This window comes from Eretmochelys imbricata, chromosome 1, assembly GCF_965152235.1.
Source record: "Eretmochelys imbricata isolate rEreImb1 chromosome 1, rEreImb1.hap1, whole genome shotgun sequence".
NCBI classification, from domain to species: domain Eukaryota; kingdom Metazoa; phylum Chordata; order Testudines; family Cheloniidae; genus Eretmochelys; species Eretmochelys imbricata.
Genome location: NC_135572.1, coordinates 152576809 through 152599392, shown reverse-complemented (window position 1 = coordinate 152599392; position 22584 = coordinate 152576809). Strand labels below are relative to the sequence as shown.

At 41.5% G+C, this 22584-nt stretch overlaps 1 protein-coding gene across 1 annotated transcript in view; it reads right to left on the bottom strand.

Moving 5' to 3' along the window:
• Nucleotides 1–797: 797 nt before the first annotated feature.
• The window catches only part of LANCL3 (LanC like family member 3), a 37499-nt gene continuing 15712 nt past the window's right edge, over nucleotides 798–22584 (bottom strand). Inside the window, exons 2-5 of the mRNA XM_077807217.1 lie at nucleotides 6823–6946; nucleotides 5972–6169; nucleotides 2970–3177; nucleotides 798–957 (exon numbers count right to left, since the gene is read on the bottom strand). Of these exons, the coding sequence (XP_077663343.1) occupies nucleotides 798–957; nucleotides 2970–3177; nucleotides 5972–6169; nucleotides 6823–6946 (690 nt within the window). The remainder of the gene's footprint in view (nucleotides 958–2969; nucleotides 3178–5971; nucleotides 6170–6822; nucleotides 6947–22584) is intronic.

Sequence of the window (22584 nt, the reverse complement as noted above, 5' to 3'; positions counted from 1 at the left end):
GTTGATCTACTTCAAGGAAGAGACGATATTGATAAAAAGATGGAGTACTACTACCACCGCAAGGTGGTGATAGGGATTACCACACACCGTTTTGAAATGCATGGTCAGATTCAGCTGTCATTTACATATATGAAACCCCACTGATTACAACAGTAATGTGGTACATGTGCAATTAAAGACAGAACGTAGCTGTACAACTGCTATTATATGCACATGACAATGAAAGGATTCCAACATATAGGTACTTCTAGGAAAGGTGGTATTAGTACTAGGAAATCTTTATTAAGAAATCCCAGATTTTGCCTTTTCACTCTTTAGTGACCTGTCTGATTCACCTACAAGAGCATAGCTGTGTAATTTCCTATTTTATGGGTCTCTTTTTAAACCCATTGGATTAATCATTTTATTTCCCTTGCATGTCCCTACTGTTCAGATTTCCGTTTTGTTTTTCTGCATAACCATCACGTTAAAGATTGTTAATGCCTCTTTCATTCTCATTTGAATAATCAGAAGACGTTACTTCCCTTAGTACAGCTGAATTTCTATCCCTTCAATTGTGAAAAACCACTTCATTCTCCCCTTTTATTTTTAAACTTATTTTTTTTTAAACCACATACTTCCCTCCCCAAACCCCAATATATTTAGACTTCTTCCTGACCCCCCAGCAGAATTAAGGCTAGCATTAGTGGTATCACTGAATGTGGCTTATTTTGTAAATAGCCTCCCTTTACAGATAAGTGAAACAGCAGGTGCCCTGTACATGGCTGTTCCAATGTGGCACTGGAGAACATCCTTCTCTAGACAAAGACACTGAAGAGAGGGAACTCGGCTTGGTTGGGCTGCAGCAAGTCAATCAGGAAACACACAGTCCCCGAGAAGCCTTCGTACAGACTATATATGTTTTCTAATGCCCGGGAACCAGCCTTAAATTCTTCTGTAAATAAGAACTCTGCAAACCTAAGAAACAGTAAAGACAAAAAATGAAGTCTTTATTACCTCTCTCTTTATGCAACTGGTTTTGGTGCCATCCCTGTGTATCTGTTCATTTGTCATTAGAAAGCTTCACGTCAACACATTCAATAGGAACAATATTAATAGTTTCACGCCTGCTAGTTATCGGACGTTATCTGCAAATCTGTTTACACCTTTTTCCCCCCTCACCAAACTGAGCTCCATTTGATCAAGAAGGACAGAAATGTTCCAATCTGTATTTATATATTTGACATGCTTGGTGCCCGTCTGAGATCTACAAGCTTTTTTGTGTCTTTGGATAACATTTATAAGTGTATAAATGGAAGGGTTTTTTTAAAAAATGTTTTTAGATTGGTCTTTGTTGCATCAGGACCCAGCAGGACACGGAACAGCAATGTTTTCTGGATGGATGTGAAAAGCCCTGTATTACAGACGTGATTAAGCAGGTGAAATACTCTCAAAATACTGTAAAATGAGCAGCACTGAAAATAAGTTATCGTGATTCCAGAACCATTTCCTGCTTGCTAAGGAAAATGGAAACAAACATATTATCATTTAAAAGAGCTACAATATGTCAGAAAAAAATCTGAACTAAAAATAACTGCTCCCTGCTATAATTCTACATAGGCCTCATCCCATTTAAACCAGTGTAAACAGGAAGTCGATGGAGTTACACTGATGTAAAACGTGTAAGAGAGAGCGGAATGAGGCCTGTGTGTGTGTAAAATATGTGGAGAAGCAAGATCCTGGCTTAGTTGCACTTCTACGTACTTAGAGACAGTGTCACTTATTGTGAAAACCAGACAGAGAATCAATATAATGAAACCAGCGGTTCATTTCACTCAGCTGTGGAGCAAGAGCTAAAATTCTCTGGTATTTGTTCATAGGCTATGGAGGTCTTCACTGCTGTATTTCTGGACAGGCCCAACCCATGCTGGTAATGGCTAAAAGTCAATAACATGACACCTACTCAATAGTCTATGTTAGATGACTTATGATCTCAGTCCCATACTTAGCGGGTATGTATCCAAACCATATTTGGGCACTCTGAGTATTCAGAACTTCAGTGCCATCTAGAGCCATTCCTCTAGCCCTCACCACCATGGCAACCATAGGGGGAGGTACAAAAAGTCAATAAGTAGCATGGACCGTTTTGAGTTTAATCCCAGTAAAGGATCACAGAGTCCCACTAGAAGCACCTCATCAGTTAATGTAATCAGTTGCTCATGACCCTATTTGGATGCAGACCCTAAAAAGAGGCTGGACTAGTCTGAGGGAGAAATAGGTTGTTAGAATGTAAAATCTGTTACCATGTTCTGCTCTAGAGACAGAATTTCCACGTCTAAATTTGCTGGCTCTGGGCATTTTTAGTTCTTTTTTGAATATTTAAAGATTTAAGCTACTTGAAGGAATTGTGGCCATAGACCAGGGGTCTCAAACACGCGGCCCGCAGAGTTATTTGCTGTGGCCCGCCAAGCTCCCCGTGCTCCTCACCCCGAGTTATTTCCTTTGGCCACCAAGCTCCCCTCACCCGCCGCGCCCCCCTTCCCTCCAGCGTGCTGCATCCCCGCTCCTCTGCCTACCTCCAGGCACTTCCTGCCGCCAAACAGCTGTTTGGTGGAACTTAGTGCTTTCCAGTAGGGAAGGGGGAGGAGCGGGGAGCCACGCGCTCAGGGGAGGAGGCGGAGAAGAGGCAGGGCGGGGATTTGGGGAAGGGGTTAAAATGGGGGTGGGGAAGGGGTGGGAAGAGGTGGAGCAGGGCCTCATGGAAGGGGTGGAGTGGGGGCGGGGCCGGGGGCGGCGGGGGGTGAGGTGTCAGTGATGCGTACTAGTACTCAGTGTACTAGTCCTCATGTGGCCCTCGTGGTGATTTGAGTTTGAGATCCGTGCCATAGACTATGCAAGGTTCTGAGAGAGTGTTCTTTGTATTTCACCAAACTCTATAATAATAAACCCCAAAGCTAAGTGAGGTGTTGCTGAATGGTGAGAATACTAACCTTTGTGCTCTATAGATGTATTTAGAGTTTCCAGTAAGCCTATATAGGAGTAGGAACACATAGGCACTACCAGCCACTCCATGGCAAATTCCAGGTCCCTTCTTCAGCAGGCCTTTCTGCCATGTCAGTTCCCCACAGCGGATACAAGTGTCAAGATACTGGGGCTTCTTGGAAATCAGATAAGCTTTAGCAAACAGGTATGCAATACCTAGGGAAACAGCAGAGAAATCAGTTTTCTTTTTATAAGTACAGTCAAGCTGGTAAAATGTTATATGATCAATACATAAGAATATGGAAATTCTCATCTATGACATATATTCACCCGAGTGTACACGCCACATAGGTGAGGGTGGTAGCAGTCTGATAAATTGAGAGCCATGTGATACATTGCATTTATCATGCACCTTTAAAAGCCTCACATGCAGTCACCCCACTAGCTCACCTCATTCCAGGACTAACATTCCAAACCCCTGGGCAGCTTAAAACAGCAGCCACATGTTTGTGTTTAAATCAGCCAGCCACAAGACAAGACATTTCCTTCTCTCCCAAAAATGTGGAGTTCTTGCACCATATCACATTGACCCAAGATTGAGGATGGACAATAATTAGTCTTGCAACAGTGACAGGTTTAAGACCCAGTAGTTCTCATTTCAACAGAGCTAGAAATAGGAACTAACCCTCTTTCCAATGGGACTCATTGCACTTTATTCTAGCCCTGGCAGATCCTGAGATGCTGGCTGTCAGTCATGTCCTTTTTATGTATGAAAAAGCCATTTAAAGTAATTTTTAGAGGTGATTTGGTTTTATTAGTTATAATCTCCATGTGATCACTGTGCAGTTGGATTCACAGTAACTAAAAGACAGATGCTACATGAGAAGGGATACAAATGCAGCCTGAATTTTAAAAATTCAGGTTCTCAAAAAAACTGTTTAAAATAGCTCTCAGTGACGTATACAAAATATATAGTGGTGTGGCATTGAAATGGCTGCATTACTCATGATTGATGAAGGGCACAATATAGAGGACTCCCAGGGAAAGGAAAATCAGAACATTTAGAAGGCTCTAAAAATTACCTCAAATAATTTTCCATTAAACATCCCAATTTTAACCACTTGATATCTTGGTGCTCCAAGAGCTAAGAGTAAGTGCTGTATCCCACTGGAAAGCCCGTTTTCTAATGGTATAAATCATCCAGCTCTAGCCCTGCTGTGTTGTGAGGTAGCAGACTATCAGTCAGTCCCTGGGACAGGACTAAATACTGCCCATCCTGCACCACAAACTCATATAATATTGTGGGGAATATTCGCCTTTGAGGAGGAGGCAAGAAACTTTCATCCAGTCGGCTGTTCCATAATGAGAGATTGTGGCCGTTTGAAATTTCTTCAAGATTTGTAGTGTTAGAAGTACTGGCCAGGAGATGGATTAGTGAGCAGAGGGCAGATGAGACTGCCAAAGGGGCCTCTGCCACACGGATATCACCAGCACTCACACAGTGGACCAAACTCCAATTGGAGTCTAAATTTCTTTCTTTCCAAGAGAGAAATTAACTGAACAAAGCTGAAATTAACTTCTCTTCACCCACAGGGAAGGATCAGGAAAGAGGGACCTTCACTCCCTACACGTCAGGAAAACATAAAGTTCCAGCAGAATGTACAGTTAAGGGCTCTAATTATGTTGCACTGTTTACAATTTAGAAAGAACACATTTAAAATACATGGGTCTCTGCTCCTGAACTTTGTTTAACAAAGTGAATGGTCCTGGAGCACGGTGTCAATTTTTGCTGTTATCTCCTAGGTTTAGGTTACAAAGCCAGTAAGAACAGTTAGCTGCTATATCCTGGTGGGAAGTAATTTCAATATACAATAGCACAAGCAAACACTGCTAAAGCAAGAGTGAGAGCCTCAGCTGGGGTCAGCATGGAACTCAGACAGAAGCTTCTCCTCTTCCCCAGAGCTCTTAAATTTGGGGAAATTCCACAATTAACATTTTGCTAGTGCATACTCATAGATCATAGACTTTAAGGCCAGAAGGGACCATCATGATCATCTAATCTTTCTCCTACCCATTGCAGGCCACAGAATCTCACCCACCTACTCCGGTAATAGACCCCTAACCTCTGGCTGAGTTAATGAAGTCCTAAAATCATGGTTCAAAGACTTCAAGTTACAGCGAATCCACCATTTCCACTAGTTTAAACTGGCAAGTGACCCATGCCCCAGAGGAAGGCAAAACCCCACCTTTTCCGCCCCTCGCCCCCCCGGTCTCTGCCAATTCTTTCCCAACCCCAAATACGGTGATCAGTTAGACCCTGAGCATGTGGGCAAGACCCACTAGGCAGATACCTGGGAAAGAATTCTCTAGAGCAACTCAGAGCCCTCCCCATGTAGGTGTTCCATCTCCAGCCATTGGACATATTTGCTACTTTCCTCCCCATAAAAAAATCCTTAGGTCAGATCTGTGCATAAGTGTACAATAGCAATACACAGAAATTGGCTATGTTTGAGGGGAAGAGGCAAAAACTTTTCCAGACCCACCCATAAATAGTAAGTCTGGCATTGGCTATGTCCCTTTCAGTACACTAAGGCCATCTTCACTCTCTAGTCAACCAGGACTTGCCTTGTAACTCATATATATCATGCACTGAAGTCCCTCCACTCATGGGAGCAAGAGCTTGGAATACAGAGATCATACATGGGCTTCTTAGAGTACAGGGCATTACAGCTAGGTCATTAGGTGACATATTGTACTATTGGATTTTAATGGCTTTTATAACAACATATTTGAAAGTATCTCAGAGTTTTCCTTCATTGCCTGATCTTCCACCCACGACAGTAATAAACAAAACTTAACTGAAGAAAGCATGAACAATTTTCCTGCTTGACATAAACGGTAAAATCAGTAAAATTTGACCTGACGTTATTTTCTCAATGGAATCATTTAGTGTGAAAAGCATTGTAATTGGTAACATCTGGCTACTTCACAGCATCAATTTGAAAAGGACCTGGAGCTCCATGACACCAGTGCACAAGCTCATTCTCCCGCTCAATTGTCTCTCCCAGTTCAGGCGGCCAGTTGCTGTTTTGTTCTTGGTCCATAAGAAAGTCAATGCTCTGCCATACAAGCTCCTGATCTGCAGGCTGAAGGTATTCATAATAGGACAGCAGCATCTGAAGGATGGATGAAAGGCCATGGGCTGCACCTGTAAAGAATAGAAATAGTTAAAAGAAGAATTATTTTTGCTCACAGATCCACCACACTGCATCTTTCTACTGGAAATAATTTCTGTGTGGTGCAGATGGGTGTTCTGTCTTGTTTTGACTGTTATAATACTGTGTTGAGCAAAGGTCTTAAACATGCAACTCAAAGATTTGTTACCACTTACATCTTTCAGATTCCTAAATTTAAAGAAAAACTCAGTATGAATTCACCCATTCTCACTATAGAGTGGCAACATTTGAGAATAATGAAAATTAAAGTGCAGATAAAAGATTTCTCTACTGCATTTCACAAATACATAATAGCTGCAAACGCCTCGCTTCAGAGAGGCAAAGGCCCCAACTCAGTGAGGAGTCTCACAAAGTTTATGGATTTTTCCCTTATTACAAGTTTTTCTGCAGAAGGGAAATATTGGAGCCTAATGAGAATATATAATGTATAACTAGCATTAATCACTGCATTCATTTTAGGTGGTCCACATACAATATTTGTCCATTTACCTGTATGACCATTTGTTAATTAGGAAAAGCAGACTGCACATATTGTTTGCCTGCCAATGTCTTATTTCTAAGTGTTCTATTACCTTGGTGTCAAAGCAATGCCTTGGTTTCTAAGTGGTTGGTGTGTTCTACTCACCAAGGTATTCTGTTCCATAATAAGAGTACATGAGTGGGCATGGTTTCCTCTTCTTCATGGCATACTGCTTCCCAGATTCTAATATAGCTTGGCAAATTGATCTGATCTGCACTGGGGTCAACATCTAAGCAGAAAACACAAGAGAGACAGACTATTATAACAATTTTCCCTTTTAAAAGTTATACAGCTCCCTCTTTTTCATCCTGGCACATATATTAGAGCATTGCCTCTGTGGGCATGTTATAATGTATATTGTAATGTTACTGACAATAATAATAATTTATATAGTATGGTAGGATTACACACAGTCTCACATAGTGGCCTAAATCCTGCTTCAACTAAGTCAGTGACAAAATTCCCATTGATTTCAATGGGATCAGAGTAAGGCCAATTTAAGAGACATGCTCTCTCTTCCAAAGATTTTACAGTCTAAGTGAGATGTGATAAACAAGCAGAAGATGAGACACAAGACAACAGCTCAGGGAATGGAGAGTTTGCAGTTACTAATGACAAGGAGAAAGGAGAGATTCTTAGAAGTGGATTGTAAGGAGGAGCAAGGGAGTTTGGTGGATGAACACTGACAGGCTGTTCCGGACATAAGGAACAACATGTAAGAAGCTTTTTAAGCAACATAACACAAGAGGCAAGGGAGAAGGTATTAAATTGGAAGAAGGAACATTAAATTTTCTTGTTTGTTTCATTTGTAGCTGAGGATTAAGTATTGATATAGGAGACACTTGGGTTAAGGAACATCCTATCACACTATGTGTCTGAATGCATACCTCTTATCTCAAGGAAACATTACTGAAAATAAAGTGAAAAACAGCCTTGTACAGCTGGTTAGAGGGTAGCTGTTTGCAATGCTTTATCACCACAAACAGGTCAAAGCTGCCTTTGTGTTCATTGATTAGTAATAATTGGATGATGGCCAACCTTACAGGATTAGAAGGAAAAGGTGGCTACCTATTAATTTGTTTCATAGGATGTACTTTTTCAAGTAACAGACTTTGTATCTCAGTAGTCAATTAGGAATCTGTTTTACATTTTCTTAATTAGAACTCTAATGATATGCACTTTCCTGTGTTCATTAGCAATTTCCTCTCTGCCACTCACATCTCTTACTGGCTGACCTTCACAAAGGAAGATGAGAGAGGTTCATTTCTAGGCATTTTAATTGCCTGAATCATTAATTCAGGCACAGTCTGTAGGAAAAAAGCATTTCACAGATAATCCTTTTTCCCTTTTGTGAAGAAAGAAATAGAAGAGAAAAGTGACACCAATAAAAAAGGAATACAATGAATCCTGAGAGGACTAGTAACAGAAATAAAAAACTAATAATAACCTTACCACTGCTCCTTTCAAACAGTCTCAGATAAACTACTTGTGCTATAGGGTTTCTAATGAGCTCTTCATTTTAAAGAATGCTTTTTGAACTGTCAAGTACGCAGGCAATGTTCTTGAAAAGCCATGCACCCTTATCGGATGAGCAAAATGAGGTGAATGTAGTTGGTGTTATTTAGGCCTTGACAGGAAGAAAACGGTTGGAAAAAATCTTTTTCTGTTACCTCACTTGTACTGAAATAAAGTATTCTCTGCTACAAACTGCTCAAAGTGACTGTGATATTTATATACCCCCTTGCATAACAGAACCCTGATCAGAGTTTTTGAGTGTTACTGCAATACAAATGAATAAGGTTATTAATAATCATAGACTTCACTCATTTTTTGTTAGTGTTTAGAACTAGTCACCTTAGGTTCGCTGCATTTGCACCAATGGCTCTGAATTCTTTTCAGTTTTGTGATTATCATACAATCATAGAAATGTAGAGCTGGAAGAGACCTCAAGAGGTCATCTAGTCCAGCCCCCTGAAATGAGGCAGTACCAGATATACATAGACTATCCCTCACAAGTGTTTGTCTAACCTGTTGTTAAAAACCTTCAATGACAGGGATTCCACAAACTCCCTTGGAAGACCATTCCAGAGCTTAACTATGCTTATAGTTAGAAAGCTTTTTCTAATATCTCTAACCTAAATCACTCTTACTATAGATTAAGCAGATTTCCTCTTGTCCTACCTTCAGTAGACACAGAGTACTCTTTGTAACAGCCATTAACATATTTGAAGATTATCAGGTCCCCCTCTCAGTCTTTTCTCAAGACTAAATATGCCCAGTTCTTTTAAACTTTTCCTCAGAGGTCAGGTTTTCTAAACCTCTTATCATTTTTGTTGCTGTCCTCGGGACTCTCTCCAATTTGTCCACATCTTTCTTAAACTGTCATGCCCAGAACTGTACACAGTATTCCAGCTGAAGCCTTACCAGTGCTGGGCAGAGCAAGATAATTACCTCCCTGGTCTAATATATGACACCCTGGTTAAAACACCCCAAAAGTATATGAGTCTTTTCCATAACTGCATCACATTCTTGACTCATGTTCAATTTGTAATCCACTATAAGCCCCAGATGAGTAGTCAATAGGCGGACCGCAGGCCAAATCTGGACTCCCAGACTCTTTTGAATGGACCCCAAAATCTTTCAATTTACTTACTATTATTGTTGCATTGTTTTTTTAATTATTTTCTCTAGATTCTGGGCCTTCACCAAGAAATTTGGACTTTGACAAAAACTAATTGATTACTCCTGCCCCAGATCCTTTTCAGCAGTATTACTGCCTACCCACGTATTCCCCATTTTGCAGCTGCTCATTTGATTTTTTTTCTTCCTAAGTGAAGTACTTTGCACTTGGCTTTACTGAATTTCATCTTGTTTATTTCAGACCAATTCTCCAATTTGTCAACGTTGTTTTGAATTCTAATCCTGTCCTCCGAAGTGTTTACAACCCCTCCCAGCTTGGCATCTGTAGGGGTAAGGTTGCGGAAGACTGGCAAGGAGCTAAGTGGTGGACTGAGTATGTGACTGGATGTAAGCGGAGGATGCAGGCAGTTTCAATGAACTTAGTCCAACAGACCCTGCCAAAAGACATTGTAGCATAGCTCAGCATATTTTTGCCTGTAAACGAGTCAGTTTATGTAATAAGCATAAATCGTACATATAAATATGTAGCCAGCTGTGACCCTATGTAACCCCGAGATAAGCGGGGAGAATATAGTGCCGCAGAGGACTCCCCCACCCCTCGGCGGAGTCCTGCCTGGTCAGCTGTCCCGAACGGCCAGAGTCCCCTGCAGCCCCTCTGCGCGTCCTAGGGGCTCCCCGTGCAGATTGGAGCGTAAGTTCTTCCTTCCTTCAATAAAGCATAGTTTACTATTCTTAGGCCTGAGTGTCCTCCTTTCGCTGGTATCTCCCCCCAGCCCTTGTGGGCACAGCATCCTCTGCAAATTTCATAAGCAACCATATGATCATTGCATGGTGTTATTACAGGACAAAATTAAGCATGCTTGGGTTACTTAATGTGCATTACCATACCTTAACACACTTGGATTTTGTTTAAATTTAATCTCAGCTCACAATTGCCTGGGGGAAATGACAACATCTCTGTAATGTTTTTATCCTAAATCATTGATATATGCTCTCAACCTTAACTCCATCTTAATATAATTTTTTTCTGGGAATTATTATAGTATTGCATTTTATTTATGATTTTCCTTTGAGCCAGCAAAAAAATAGCCAGAAGCACCAACTGCAAATTGTTAGGAAGGATGAACTGTGTACCAACTCCAAACCATCTGTGAGATGCTTTGATGGTGAAAAAAATAAGGCCAGTAGGGAAACGCTCTCATAATCCATACAAATCCTTATCTTTGAGGTAGTTGTAATTCTGGTAAACTGTTTTTCCAAGGCCACTTCAAAGGTTGTCACATTTAATATCAGTTGGTCATTCAGTAGGTGGCATTATTCCCTTTAAGGCAATAGCTGAATGGCAGTAAGAGGCATTGCACTTCTCCACGTATTATTTTTCAGATTAAACTTATGTGGATATAAAAAGTTCTACTGGCCCTTTAATAACAGTAGAAGTGTAAATCTTAATATCCTCACTACATTTCAACGCAGATCATTACAAGCTGCCTGCCTAAGTTTTCCCTGCAATTACAGTTGAATAGGAAAGGCTTTTTTTCCTCTTCTGAAATGTTGAGTAATGTTGCTGTGTGCTGTAAAACACAGCTGTTAAACTGTTTTTTGGTGAAGGATGAAGTGATCTCCTATAGTTCTTACTTTCTCAATCACCCTTAAATACATCATTTAAGGACTTAAATGGGCTCTGTCCACAGTCTCTCCATTTGTCTATTTTGTCAGTCCAGAGTACCTGTCTCATAGAATCATAGAATATCAGGGTTGGAAGGGACCTCAGGAAGTCATCTAGTCCAACCCCCTGCTCAAAGCAGGACCAATCCCCAACTAAATCATCCCAGCCAGGGCTTTGTCAAGCCTGACCTTAAAAACTTCTAAGGAAGGAGATTCCACCACCTCCCTAGGTAAGGCATTCCAGTATTTCACCACCCTCTTCCTAGTGAAAAAGTTTTTCCTAATATCCAACCTAAACCTTCCCCACTGCAACTTGAGACCATTACTCCTTGTCCTGTCATCAGCTACCACTGAACAGTCTAGATCCATCCTCTTTGGAACCCCCTTTCAGGTAGTTGAAAGCAGCTATCAAATCCCCCCTCGTTCTTCTCTTCCGCAGACTAAACAATCCCAGTTCCCTCAGCCTCTCCTCATAAGTCATGTGTTCCAGTCCCCTAATCATTTTTGTTGCCCTCCGCTGGACTCTTTCCAATTTTTCCACATCCTTCTTGTAGTGTGGGGCCCAAAACTGGACACAGTACTCCAGATGAGGCCTCACCAATGTCGAATAGAGGGGAACGATCACGTCCCTCGATCTTTTGGCAATGCCTCTACATATACATCCCAAAATGCCATTGGCCTTCTTGGCAACAAGGGCACACTGTTGACTCATATCCAGCTTCTCGTCCACTGTAACCCCTAGGTCCTTTTCTGCAGAACTGCTGCCGAGCCATTCGGTTCCTAGTCTGTAGCGGGTGCATGGGATTCTTCCGTCCTAAGTGCAGGACTCTGCACTTTGTCCTTGTTGAACCTCATCAGATTTCTTTTGGCCCAATCCTCTAACTTGTCTAGGGCCCTCTGTATCCTATCCCTACCCTCCAGCGTATTTACCTCTCCTCCCAGTTTAGTGTCATCTGCAAACTTGCTGAGGGTGCAATCCACACCATCCTCCAGATCATTTATGAAGATATTGAACAAAACCGGCCCGAGGACCGACCTTGGGAGCACTCCACTTGATACCTGCTGCCAACTAGACATGGAGCCATTGATCACTACCCGCTGATCCTGACAATCTAGCCAACTTTCTATCCACCTTATAGTCCATTCATCCAGCCCATACGTCTTTAACTTGCTGGCAAGAATACTGTGGGAGACCGTGTCAAAAGCTTTGCTAAAGTCAAGGAACAACACGTCCACCGCTTTCCCCTCATCCACAGAGCCAGTTATCTCATCATAGAAGGCAATTAGATTAGTCAGGCATGACTTGGCCTTGGTGAATCCATGCTGACCATTCCTGATCACTTTCCTCTCCTCTAAGTGCTTCAGAATTGATTCCTTGAGGACCTGCTCCATGATTTTTCCAGGAAGACACCCCCTGTGTTTAGCAACAGGTTCCCAACTAATTTAAGCCAAGCACCTCATTCAGTAAATAAATAAAACCCTACTAAAAAAACTCACCAGGAAGTTTTTGGTCTATAATGACCATTCAAACCTTCTGTCTGTTTGTTACCATATAGTAGACTTTCTCACCCTTTTCAGGTTGGACACTCTTTATTCAAAGTCAAACATTTTCATGATTCCCTTATAAATTTACCATAAGAGTAAAAAAATAAAAATAAAAAATAAATGTATCAGTGAGGATAATGTTAACACTATCTCATCTGTGGGGGTGTGTGCACGCAAGCATGCGCATAGAGGTTGACGGTGAATACTTCCCTTGAAGGGTATGGGTGTGTGGGGGAGAGAGATTTGCTTTGCTTAAGATTGTAATAAACTTTTCAACAACTCATGACCTTTCTGATTGCATTTGGGGGTTATGCCTCCCCGCTTGAGAAACATTACTATATAGTATTGTGTACCATACCTGCTGCCTTTACGTTGTAAGTACCTAGGAATGAGAACCTTATTTGTTTTGTTACAACTCTATTGTTGTACTGTATTGTGTACATCTATGACACAAAGCAAAAAGTAAGTGCCAAGTATTATTATTTAATAATTTGTGTGATCATCGTTCTAGAACAGTGATTTTCAACCTGTGGTTTGCAGGTCACTAGGTGTTTGCAGACTATATCTAAGATTTCCATAGGGGTTTGCACCTCATTCAAAATTTTTTAGGGGTCTGCAAATGAAAAAAAGTTAAAAACCACTGTTCTAGAATGTAACATTTGCATTTATCGCATTATACCGGAAGCCTTGTTTTATGCATATAAAAGTTACTGGTTACAGACTTAACAGATTAAATCTCTCACTGATGTTACTCTAATAAAGGAATCTAAATGACTTCAACCATATATTTCTTGAAATATTTTATAACAATCTCAAAAATAGCAATTGAAATTTGTGCCGTACTATCAAAAGGCTTTGATTTGAAATCTCATAATGAAGTATTCTGAACACCCAGCAGAGGGAGCTTTTGAAGCAGCTATTGTATGCACAATACCTGTAAAATGAAGAACATTTTTGTGTTAAGGAGGACAGCAGACTCCAGCATAAAGATGGGCTGGCAGTAGTCGAATGACAGTGTGCTGCATTGCAGAACACCAAAATTCAGTTCTCCACCCTTGTAAGCCCTGCCTCTTACTGCCAGGCCAGCAGGAGCTGTGAATGTTTCATGAACCTTTTCATGGAATGTACTGCTCACTCTTTTGTCTCGCAGGTGATCCCAAAACAGGAGCCATAACTGAATGGGTGTGAGATGTGGGCTCTCCAAGGAAATCAGATGCCTCCTGTCTGGATTGGAAGGCTTCACAGTTACAAAGATGGCAAGGGCCTAATTCTCCACAATGTTACTTCTGGTTGATTGGTATACAACTGTTGTAGTGCAGGAGAAGTATTTTGCTATCTGCATCCCTTCCAAAAAGTGGCGGGCACATCACATTTTTGACACCATTCCAAAAAGTACTGATTCTCAAGTGATACCGTCGAGAATGGCACTGCATGGTTGCTAACGCAGATTGGCTGACACTGTAACATCACTAAGAAGAGAAAGGCAGAACACACAAACTGATAACAGACAAAGATAGAGAGAGGGAGAGGAAAAAAACAAGAAAGCCAAGTAATACCTGTGAGTACAGTAAGATCCTGGAAAAAGCTAGAGAGAGAGTTTCTGGGTCTGCTGGTTACAGAGGCTGAACGCTAAGATACTGCTCCTTTTGTTCTTGATTTCTCCTGTATTCAGAGAAGCAGAACTGTGTGCATTTCTTGTAAATAAACAAGACTGCATCAAAGAGAGTAACAGACTATCAATTTCTATTTCCAGCTGGAAAATCCCCAGAGCCCCACTGTTTGACTAGCTGCTTAGGTTGAAAAGAGGCAACATTTTTTTTTAAAAAAAAAGTTAGATCCCTTTTTTCTTTTCTTCTGAGTCATGTCCCTTGTCTTGGCAACAATACAGTAACAAGCGGGCCACACTCTTTTGTGAGACACTAATCCTGATTCCAACCTGAAACCACAGGCTGCACTTTATCCCTGGCGAGGGAACCAGATAATTGGTGAGGAAGACAGTGCAACACTCTTCTAACTGCTAGCTTGCTATAATAGCACATCTCACTTGCCTGGGGCAAAGAGCACCAAAGTCATCAACTTCCGCACTCAAACTTTCCTTTTAAAGAAAAACAAAAAGAAAATTTCTAGGACCTAGGGCTGCAAACAAAGCCTTAAAAACACAAAAGGAGCATAACTAATGCCATGGCTACCAGGCAGTGTGAGAGGAGTGAGTTGGGACAATAGGGATGGCCTCCATCCATTCAGTCTGCCTCAGAGTCCAACACTTGAGCAAGTAAAGGAAAATTACAATTATCTTGCTCCAAATTCCCCTTATCCTGGGTCATCCTAAGGGAGAGAGAACAAACATCAGTGGCTCCTCCAGCCTCCCCTCTTCTAGGCCATTTCCTGTTCCTCACACAGTCCTCCACTTAGACAAAGGCCAGACCCAGAGTACTCTTGTTCTACTGCCCCGCAACTTCTTCCTATGGCTGCCTGTAGCCACCCCCTACACTGTGCACTCCCTAGACCTAAAGAAGGGAACGGAAGGTCCCAGCAGCACCAGCTTCCCTTCCTAACCAAGGGAAGTGGCAAACCATAGCTCCTAGTTCTTCCACTGGGCCTGGGAAACAATGTTGCAAATGGAGCAGCCCGGAGGAGGTATGAGGTGCCTCTGGGCTGTGGAGTTGGCTTCTAACCCTCTGTCACTCCCCATGCTATAGGTTTTAATTAATGGAGCTGTGTAGTCTCAGACTAACCATCTCCAAATACCATCCCACTTAGTGTTTTTCCCGCACTATCTCTGCTATCACAGAGCACTGATCAGCAATATAATCCAAAGCTTAATTTTAACTACATATGGTTGAGAATGCTCCCAAATTAAAATATTTTGGGATGAATGAAAGAGCATCTCTAAAAAAAGCATGTAAAATTTTCAAATTAACAGAAACACAGCTATAGCCTTGCTTAGCCTGATCAATCGTCTTCCAAAATTCTACCCATCACATGGCAAAGCCAATTTTGCCTGGTGAGTTAAATATCTTTAGTTCTTTCATTATTACCCTAACAAAGGATGGTGGCTGATTTGGGGACGGATCATGGGATCTGGTCAAAATGCACATAGCAAGAGTCAGCTTTGTGCTCTCCCACTCTTGGAGTGGCTTTGTGTAGCACAAGCCCTCCACATAAATTGGAACAATTCATGACATCTGCAAATGGTCCAGCAATTGATGCTATTTAGTGGTGTCCTGGCAATCCTGCTTTGGCTGCACTTATGTCCCCTGCACAAGAGCAGGGAGGGAAAAGGTGCAGGAGCCTCTTTACCGGTGCAGGAGCCTCTTTACCTCTGTACTGGGGTGATCCTTCAGGGTACCTCAGTGTTGCCAGCACTGCAGCACAAAATGGCCATAACACGCAAGAGGATCTGGCCTTCTGTGTTTGGACTTGTAAATTTTCCAGGACAGTTTGGCAAGGCTGGATCACAAATATAAATATTTTTAAGGGTGGCAACGTGCAATTTTCTTTGAGTAATGGGCCATAGTTATGCTGCCCCAGGAGCACAGCCAGGACCAAAACCCTATCCTTGTTTCCCCCATTACACCAGAAAAGGGAGGGGAATGTAAGCTCTTTTGCTGCTTACTTCCTCCTCACAAGCAGATTGGGTGCATTTTCTGGTACATTTGGGGGTTGCAATCAAGTCTTCAGCCACTCCCTACCCACCTGCAGAGGAGAGGGAATAGCTGCCCTGTGTTGGCTCCTGCTCATTCCCTTCTCTGCATATGGACTGGTAATGCAAGTAGCATGCACAGAAGTAAGGAGATGTCTTACTTCCTCACCCCTCTCAAGGGGAGCATAAGGCACCTCACTGCTGAGTCCCATCTTTGCACAAAATTAAAATGTGTAGCAGATTATAGAACCTGCCCAAAAAGTGCAGTAGCGGTGACACTGCTTTTCATTTCTACCTCAACATGACCATGAGCCAAAATCATTAAAACACTATTGGTTGCTATAGCAACCTAGACAAACCTCTTTTCACTACCTCAGAAGAGGTTAGATTTCCAGCACTTGTATTCATTTGCATGTCACAGAAGAAAGTCAAGAGAAACTGGTCCTCAGTGAAGTGACACTTTATATACACACACATGGGGGTGTATAAACTCATAACATTATAAATAAAATTTTGAATAATACCTTGAAACCAGCGAAAGACACTTTACCTTGAGAAAAGCTGTCTCCTGGAAAGCACTGCGCTCCCACAGTTCTCCTTTAATTTACTTCTGCTGGAGTTAAGGGTACTCAGCATCTCACAAGACAAGGTCCAGTGAGATATAAATATATGTTTGGTTCTGTAGAGTATAAATGTTTTCAGAGAAATGTTCATATGAAGAAGAGTATAAGCTTCTGTAAAGGAACTGCCCTAGACTGCTGACTATTTCACAAACACACACTTAAATTCAAAAGGTACCACTAAATAAAGTATAAAAGTAAAATTAGTCACTGGAAAATTCTCTTGTCAAGGAAAAGAGGAAGTAGGATATATTTTATCATGTGTACATATATTTGATCTCTAAGGGATTTAACATGGAATTCTAGCCATCTATTAGACAAATGATAATGCTCTGAACATTCTTCCAAAAAGACATTTGGCTGGGAAAAGCAATGGGGCAAAATATTGTGCATCTTTTCACATGCCTGATTTGTAGCATACTTTTAATCTTTTTTGGACTCTGTCTTTTATTTCCCTGGAGACACGACGAGAAGAAAATGAGTGAACATATTAGACCAGGGGTGACCAACCCGTGGCTCCGGAGCCACATGCGGCTCTTCGGAAGTTAATATGCGGCTCCTTGTACAGGCACCGACTCCGGGGCTGGAGCTACAGGCTCCAACTTTCCAATGTGCCGGAGGTGCTCACTGCTCAACCCTGGCACTGCCACAGGCCCTGCCCCCACTCCACCCCTTCCTGCCCCCTCCCCTAAGCCTACTGTGCCCTCGCTCCTCCCCCTATTCCCCCAGAGCCTCCTGCAGGTCATGAAACAGCTGACTGGGAGGTGCGGGGAGGGCGCGGGAGGTGCTGATTGGTGGGGTTGCCGGTGAGTGGGACGTGCTCGGAGCGGGGTAGGGGAGCTGATGGAGGGCTGCTGACGTATTACTGTGGCTCTTTGACAATGTTTACTGGTAAATTCTGACTCCTTCTCAGGTTCAGGTTGGCCACCCCTGTATTAAACCTATAAGATAAGCAGCTCTTTAATTTTTTTGTCACACTCAAATACATAGGTGCTGGAACTAGGGATGCTGGGGGTGCTACTGCACCCCCTGGCTTGAAGCGGTTTCTATTATATACAGGGTTTACAGTGTGCTTCAATGGCTTTCAGCACCCCCACTATAAAAATTGTTCCAGCACCTCTGCTAAAGTACACCTACATTTTCCAATAACAAACAGGATGCTATTGTTAACTGCAAATGTAAATAAAACAGCAACAGACCAGATGCTAGCAGATGGTAAATTACTATGGTATAGTAAATGTCCAACTTAATGCAGAATAGGGGAGGATGGCGGGGTTGTTTTATGATGTTATACAATGTGGTAGTCTTTTGTGCTCCAAGGAGTTACACTTAAGCAGGAAATTTTAAAAATTGCCACATATTTGGCAGGACTTCACCTTCAGCGTTTGTCAGCTTGTGAACTAAAGAGAACGCTTTATACAGACAACAGTAGGGTTGTGTTATAACTACTAAACAAAACCAAAGAAAAAGATAGTGTCTGAAGATAAAGCTCAGAAATAAAGAGCAGTAATAACACTCTATAAAGATAAAATTCCCAGTATGGATAATTTTTAAATCAATGTAACTTTTAGGATTATATGTTGTTAACAGATTAAATACTTGCTTTTTCAAATGTAATTGATGGAATCTGATTTACTCCATCTGCAGAGAAATACAGGGAAGAGCTATTAAAGTCCTAGGGGTTTCACTATTTACCCAACAAAAAGTTTAATTTATACACAGACAATAATAATTCAATCATCTATATTTCTCAGAGCATATATGTATATATGAATGTGTTTTTGTGCAATACTGCATGAATCACTGTGGTATCTAAGTGCCTGGTGAAATACTATATAAAAATTGTACCGTAATCCAATTTACTGAATATAGTTCCAACTTATTGTACATATCAACTTTATACAGCAATTGTGTATGTCATTAAGCTTTGCCCATCATTTTTCCTCATAACAGCTATGGTAGTTAAAAAGGGGACAAACAGAGGCACAATTTTAGAAAGTATTAAATTGGAAGAAAATAAAGTGACATAATGAATACGATACGCCGGGGTGAGGAGTGCTAAAGATTTTGTTCCTACTTCTTTGGGAATATCTGCTTAATACACTCATGGCTTAACTAATAGCATTATTTGGGGGAAGATATTGCACCTCATACAATCTCTATTCATAGGTCAATTTAGACTGATAATACTGACCAAAATTAGGGATTTGGAGCCAACACCTGGTTTCATTAGAGTCAATGTCAAAACTCTCAGTGACTTTAATGGGATCAGAATTTGGTCCCTTAGTGCTGGCAAAAACTATGTAACCTACTTCAGCATTTATGTTAAAACATTCACATTGCAACTCTTCAGAGGAACACCTGCTGCAAAAATATTTCAACTCCATAGGCCAGATTCTGACCTCGCAAACATGGATGTAAATCTGGACTAACTCCACTGGCTCCTATGAGTTGATTTAAATAATTTGCTTGGTGATCTCCAAAGTGAAACTTCTTTTACCAAATTAACAAGCTAGAGTTACTATTCAATTCAATCATTTGATCCTTCTAAATCTCTGCAGTTCTATGTCTTGCCATTGGGAATTTAGCCAAACAACTGTCCTTAATCTCAATGGAAGTTGTGGAGTTAAATCTCCCAATCAGCTCTGAAAGATCTCAACCCGAGGTTTTGGAATGAATGTAAACTCTTGTGCCTCAGGGCACAGAACAGTCTAAGTAATGGGCGTTAGGAAGAAGCTTTCCCTACGGGCAATGCATTCCAGGACAGCCTTCTGCAGTTTCTTGCACCTTCCTCTGAAGCATCTGGCCACACTACCAGAGACAGGATACTGGACTAGATGAACCAGTGGTCTAATCTATTATGGCAATGTCATTGTTCCTATGCATCATATACAGTGTGATCATTATCTCTGTACTGCATGACATATCTATATATGTAGCCCAAAGTAGCACTGGCCTTCTTGATGCCATATTGCACTGCAAGCCCATGCCTATTGGCCTGATTCTCCACAACTCTGCACCTACTATAATTATTCACTCCTACCCCGACTGAGTGCAAAGCACCTGTGAAACATCAGCACTGGCATAAGAGACCGTAGATTTCTGTAGACACATTTTTATACCTACCTTGCACAGGTGCAAGTGACTACACAAGGTATAAGGCACTGGCAAATGCGGTTCCAATATGTATTCAGAAGGGCTTTTCCAGCATTACTTGGACATAGGTTTTGCCCTTAATCTGAACATAGATATTGTGTATTTTCCCCAGATATAATCAGCATGCACTTTTCAAAACTGAATCTTATTTTATCCCTTTTTCCACATGGAAAATTGCCATATAATGCTAAATGATCTGTTTTTGGTAAAATTCTTCTCTTGTTGACAAAACAAAAACTGTCAATTGAAAAATTTTGGTAAAGAACTAAAAAAATCCCACACACATACCCGAGAACATTTTCCACAAAGTTGCAAACCACATTAAATTATTTCTTTCAGAGTTTCTCAGAGAGAATATTTACCATTTTCTGATCAGTTGTGATGCTCAGCAATGTGGCCCCAGTCCAGAAAAGCATTTGAGCACAGCTGAACTTTCTTCAGAGTAGCAGCCGTGTCAGTCTATATCCGTAAAAAGAAAAGGAGTACTTGTGGCACCTTAGAGACTAACAAATTTATTAGAGCATAAGCTTTCGTGAGCTACAGCTCACTTCATCAGATGCATACAGTGGAAAATATAGTGGGGAGATTTTATATATACAGAGAACATGAAACAATGGGTGTTACCATACAGAGTGTAACAAGAATGATCAGGAGAGGTGAGCTATTACCAGCAGGAGAGCGGGGGGGGGCGGGGGCGGGACCTATTGTAGTGATAATCAAGGTGGGCCATTTCCAGCAGTTTACAAGGACAGTAGGAGGGGAAATAAACAAGGGGAAATAGTTTTAGTTTGTGTAAAAAGAAAAGGAGTACTTGTGGCACCTTATAGACTAACCAATTTATTTGAGCATAAGCTTTAGTGAGCTACAGCTCACTTCATCGGATGCATTCCTTTGTGTAATGACACATCCACTCCCAGTCTTTACTCAAGCCTAAGTTAATTGTATCCAGTTTGCAAACTAATTCCTATTCAGCAGTCTCTTGTTGGAGTCTGTTTTTGAAGTTTTTTTGTTGAAGAATTGCCACCTTTAGGTCTGTAATCGAGTGACCAGGGAGATTGAAGTGTTCTCCGACTGGATTTTGAATGTTATAATTCTTGATGTCTGATTTGCATCCATTTATTCTTTTATGTAGAGACTGTCCAGTCTGGCCAATGTACATGGCAGAGGGGCATTGCTGGCACATGATGGCATATATCACATTGGTAGATGTGCATATGAACGAGCCTCTGATAGTGTGGCTCTGATAGTGTGGCTAGTGTGATGTGATTAGGCCCTATGATGGTGTCCCCTGAATAGATATGTGGACACAGTTGGCAACGGGCTTTGTTGCAAGGATAGGTTCCTGGGTTAGTGGTTCTGTTGTGTGGTGTGTGGTTGCTGGTGAGTATTTGCTTCAGGTTGGGGGGCTGTCTGTAAGCAAGGACTGGCCTGTCCCCCAAGATCTGTGAGAGTGATGGGTCATCCTTCAGGATAGGTTGTAGATCCTTGATGATGCGTTGGAGAGGTTTTAGTTGGGGACTGAAGGTGATGGCTAGTGGCATTCTGTTATTTTCTTTGTTGGGCCTGTCCTGTAGTAGGTAACTTCTGGGTACTCTTCTAAATCTCCCCACTATATTTTCCACTGTATGCGTCCGATGAAGTGAGCTGTAGTTCACGAAAGCTTATGCTCTAATAAATTTGTTAGCCTCTAAGGTACCACAAGTCCTCCTTTTCTTTTTATAGTTGAATTTGTGAGCAGTCCCATTTCTGTACCCCTGGCCTGCCATGTGAAATGTATAAAGCTCTTAGGTTTTCACTTTGCAGCACATGGTGCACACACAGCACAAAGGGAAAGAAGCAAACCATCGCAAGCACTAGCGGGGCTGCTCAGCAACATTGTTTTTTGCACACTGCCCTTTGCCAAGTGAAACTTACCGAAAAGTCTGGTCAATTTCAATTTGCAGGTCAGCACAGTGGACTGGAGCAATGCAAAGGAAAACCTTGACCAGGGAATGAGAAAGATTATCACAAATGGGAAGGAAGCAGAGGCTAGAGATTGATGAAGGGGAAAAACAGAGATACAGAAAAAAACAAATGAAAAATGCATGAGGCACCAGGCCAGGCATGGTGAGGAAGTGCAGACAAGAGGAAAATGGATCAATCAGAACCAGGATGGAAATGCTGCTCCAGCCAGACAAGAAAGATAGAAAGACTAACAAATCACACAGAGACAAAGAAAAATGTGTTCTTTTTTCCACAGGACCACAAAGGAGAGGAAGAACAAGCAATTTATAAATAAAATAGAAAGAAGAGTATGTGTGTGTAAATATATGTTAGTGTGTCTTGGCAGCACCTGATCTCCAGTTACTGTCACTGTTTCCCCCTTCCCTGCATTTGTCCTATGCAGTTAGAATGTTAGATAGTCATACAGTCTCCATAATCCTAGTTGTCCCTTTCTATCAATCATATGCAAGACTTAGAGCTCAGAAAGAAAAGAAAGAAAAAAGAAGAGTCTCTTCACCTTGTTTATTTACAACTTACAGTCCAACCCAAACACAAGTCTTGCAGCCCCTCCACCCCCAAGACTCCACAGTTCTAGCCCTTTGGCCCTTCCAAGTG